The following is a 3,256-nucleotide window of genomic DNA, read 5'->3' as shown; positions in this document are numbered from 1 at the left end:
TTTTTGAAATAATTACTTTTATAACGTATAGTTAAGCTTTATAATGAAAAAATTACTATAGTTTACTTTAATATTTTTAGTAAAAAAATGTTACTTGCAATAGTTCGCTTTAATTTACGTTAGATATAATTCACATAAATTTTAATTACTATACTTAAAAAATATTTTTCACTATACTAAGTTTTAATTAATGTAATTAAAATATTTATTTTTCACTTAAGTATAGTAACATTTAAATATTTAAGTAACATTCTTTATATATAAATTTACTATAATTCACTATAATATTTTTTCTTCACAAATTTAATAAATTTAAGTAAAATTTTTAAGTAAAAATAAATCCCACAATGAACTTTCTATAATTCACTTTAATATTTTATTAAAAAATGTTACTATTATATTTAGTTTTGAGATGTATAATAAATAATATTTATTTTTAAAAATAAATAAAGCATAATTAAAATATTTTTTTTTCTTATTTAAAAATTTGAAACTATAAAGAATTAAATATTATTTAAATAAAAGTATAATTGAGTTTTTAAAAGAAAATGGTGATGGAAGAAATAATTAAAAAAATTAAGGGGAGAATAGAAAGATCCGAAATGCCCCCAAACTATAAATATTTACATTAGTGGTGCCTAGGGTTATTTTAGTCTTAAAGTATAAAAAATGATATAAAATTTTTATAGGGACCATTGATGCATTTTTCACAAAATCAGAGACTATTGGTGTAGTTCACTCTTAAATATATGAGTGTTAGTATGTGCAGTATGGCTGTTGCAAAACATTTAATACACACTCTTTTAATTTTAGTCTCTGCTATATAAAATATTGTGGCAAAAGAAATGTCTCGCTAGCTGTATGCCGGAACGAATGTAGTGGAGTATAAAATATCACTAATGTTAGCCCACGCGCTATGCGTGATATAAAATATTTTTATTTTATTAATTAGACATTGTGAATAATTCAAATAAAATAAAATGTAATACGTTATAGTCACAATATGTTAGATAATTATAAATATAAATTTAAATAAATTTTAAATTAAATCAACATGAAATATTTGTTAATTACAACACTTATATTGGTCTTTACAACAAATAAAATTATCTTCCTTAACTCATACACACTTTAATATTAAAATACTATCAATATTCAATTGATATAAATATTAAATATACACCTAAAATATGTAATTAAGACAATGATATTTCCATAAAAAGATAAAACAATGATCAACAAAACAAATAAAAAACACACGTATATAAACACTAGAACAATAAAATAAAAGTTAGTAAGTCATGAAAAATAGAGAGAAGAGATATAGTAAAACACAAACCCCATCATAATACCGGCGGATGGGTGAGTCAAATAAAATACTCCTACATATATTACAATAAAGCACGGGAATACGATACATTAAACAAGCAAATTACATAAAATCTAATAGAAGGAAGAACAGGATAGTCAAACACAAAGCAGAAAGTTTAAGAAAGATAGTCAAACACAGAGAGGACATGGACGCCCTAAGCATTGCCAACAGCATTCCTCCACCTTGCATAATTGGCGGCCCTCGGGCAGGCCAAGAGCACATCGCGGATCTGAATAAAATTTGGGCGTTGGGCCACGTCTGGATTCAAACACCGACGCGCAATTATGACACAGTCCTTTAGAGCCTCCGGGATGTTTGTGTTCTCTCCATCCAGTGCAGCAATCATCACGTCGGGCGCTTGCTCCAAGTCTCTGAAATCTTCGTGTAGAATCTCTTCGGGCAAAAGCCCTCGAACCCATGTGTCCAATCGGAATGCCCTTCCGAAGCGATCAATCTCAAAGGCAGGACGTCCACTCAACGTTTCTAGGATAACTACTCCAAGCGAGTAGATATCCAAATGAAACTTAACATTTTCAGTCTCATCGGGATTCAAATAACCAGGATCAGTGTAGCCCATGGACAAAATAATCGGATGGGGCTCTTCATCGATCATTATTGCAGCCCCGAAATCACTCAATTTAGGAGTGAAATCGTTCAGCAGCAACACATTCTCCGATTTGACGTCCCGATGAATGTAGCCGCACACGTGGACGTGAGTCAGCGCTCTACAAAGGCCAAGCAAGACCTTGATCCGTGTACACCATGGGAAAGTTGTCATTGAGTCTGGACGCCGAAGATGGTAACTCAGAGTTCGATTCTGAGCATACTCAATCACGATGGTCTGCAAATCTTCACAAACGCCTAGAAGGTTAATTACATACCGACTTCGCACAATATCGAGCACGTTAACCTCTTGTCGAAAATAGTCACCCCGCAAAACCATTTTGAAGGCGGCTGCACGGGTCCTCTCTCCATGGCGTCGGATGGTCCCTCGGTAGACCACCCCAAAGCCACCGCGGCCAAGCTCGTGTCTATTGCGAATTGCGTGCTGGATTTGTGGTACAGTGAATCGATAAATATTGTTAATATTTGGGATGGGATTGAAGGCCATTGAGATAGAAAAGAAACTACTGTAGTAGAAATAAAAGGAAAGAAGGAAAGTGTGGTTCTTTGTTGTGGATGACATAACAAAATATATATAGATGATTCACCGGCGGATCTACGTAGGGTACAGCTGTACACCTAAAATGTACCGTTAATTCTATATAGAATCTACTTATTTACATCTGTAGCTGTTGGCCGAGCGGTTGAAAGCTCACCTCTGCCACTTCGAGACTCGAGTTCGAAACCCACTTAAAGCGTTCTCATATATACTATTCTCTTTGGTGGGAATTCTCTTACCATTCTTTATTACTAATGCCTTTTATAATGCGGTAATGCCTCTAACTTTTTCTATCAAACATATTTAAATTTCGTAAGTTCTAATATATTACAACTCAAGGGGTCCGGATCCGAATTACTACTTATTAATAGTTGCATAGTTTTTTCGATGTTTACTTCACCATAACTAGTTGTGGCATGAGTAAAGTTATAAGATATATAAATTATGGTTAATGACAAATAATATAGGGGTGATGACAATAATTAGAGATATAAATGATTATTGTCGTTAGCGTCAACATTGCAAGAGCCAATATTGTTACTAATACTCATAATATCAACTACTATGCATATACGATATGGAGTATTTGTTTTCATAATAATAATAATAAAAAAAAATAATGATTTATCTTGAATAATAGTACTAATAAATACAATAACTATTTAGAGAATTTTACTTATTTCCTGCAAAGTGTGTATAATTTAATATTATTAAAATGAAGA

The 3,256-nt window shown here is 31.9% G+C and overlaps 1 protein-coding gene across 1 annotated transcript; it reads right to left on the bottom strand.

The window, feature by feature from the left end:
* Positions 1 to 1,526: 1,526 nt before the first annotated feature.
* LOC148932176 (proline-rich receptor-like protein kinase PERK8) lies at positions 1,527 to 2,483 on the bottom strand. Its single transcript, XM_089065020.1, has one exon. It carries the CDS (start codon positions 2,481 to 2,483, stop codon positions 1,527 to 1,529), a length of 957 nt encoding a protein of 318 aa, XP_088921146.1.
* Positions 2,484 to 3,256: the final 773 nt, after the last annotated feature.

The sequence above is a fragment of the Salvia hispanica genome, chromosome 2, assembly GCF_029641045.1.
Source record: "Salvia hispanica isolate PSC_SH4W2 chromosome 2, Shi_PSC_v1, whole genome shotgun sequence".
Taxonomy (NCBI): Eukaryota; Viridiplantae; Streptophyta; class Magnoliopsida; order Lamiales; family Lamiaceae; genus Salvia; species Salvia hispanica.
This window is presented reverse-complemented; position numbering and strand designations above follow the sequence as displayed.

Coding starts and splice junctions, on each gene's coding strand:
- LOC148932176 (XM_089065020.1), bottom strand. CDS start 2,483: ATGGCCTTCAATCCCATCCCAAATATTAACAATATTTATCGATTCACT.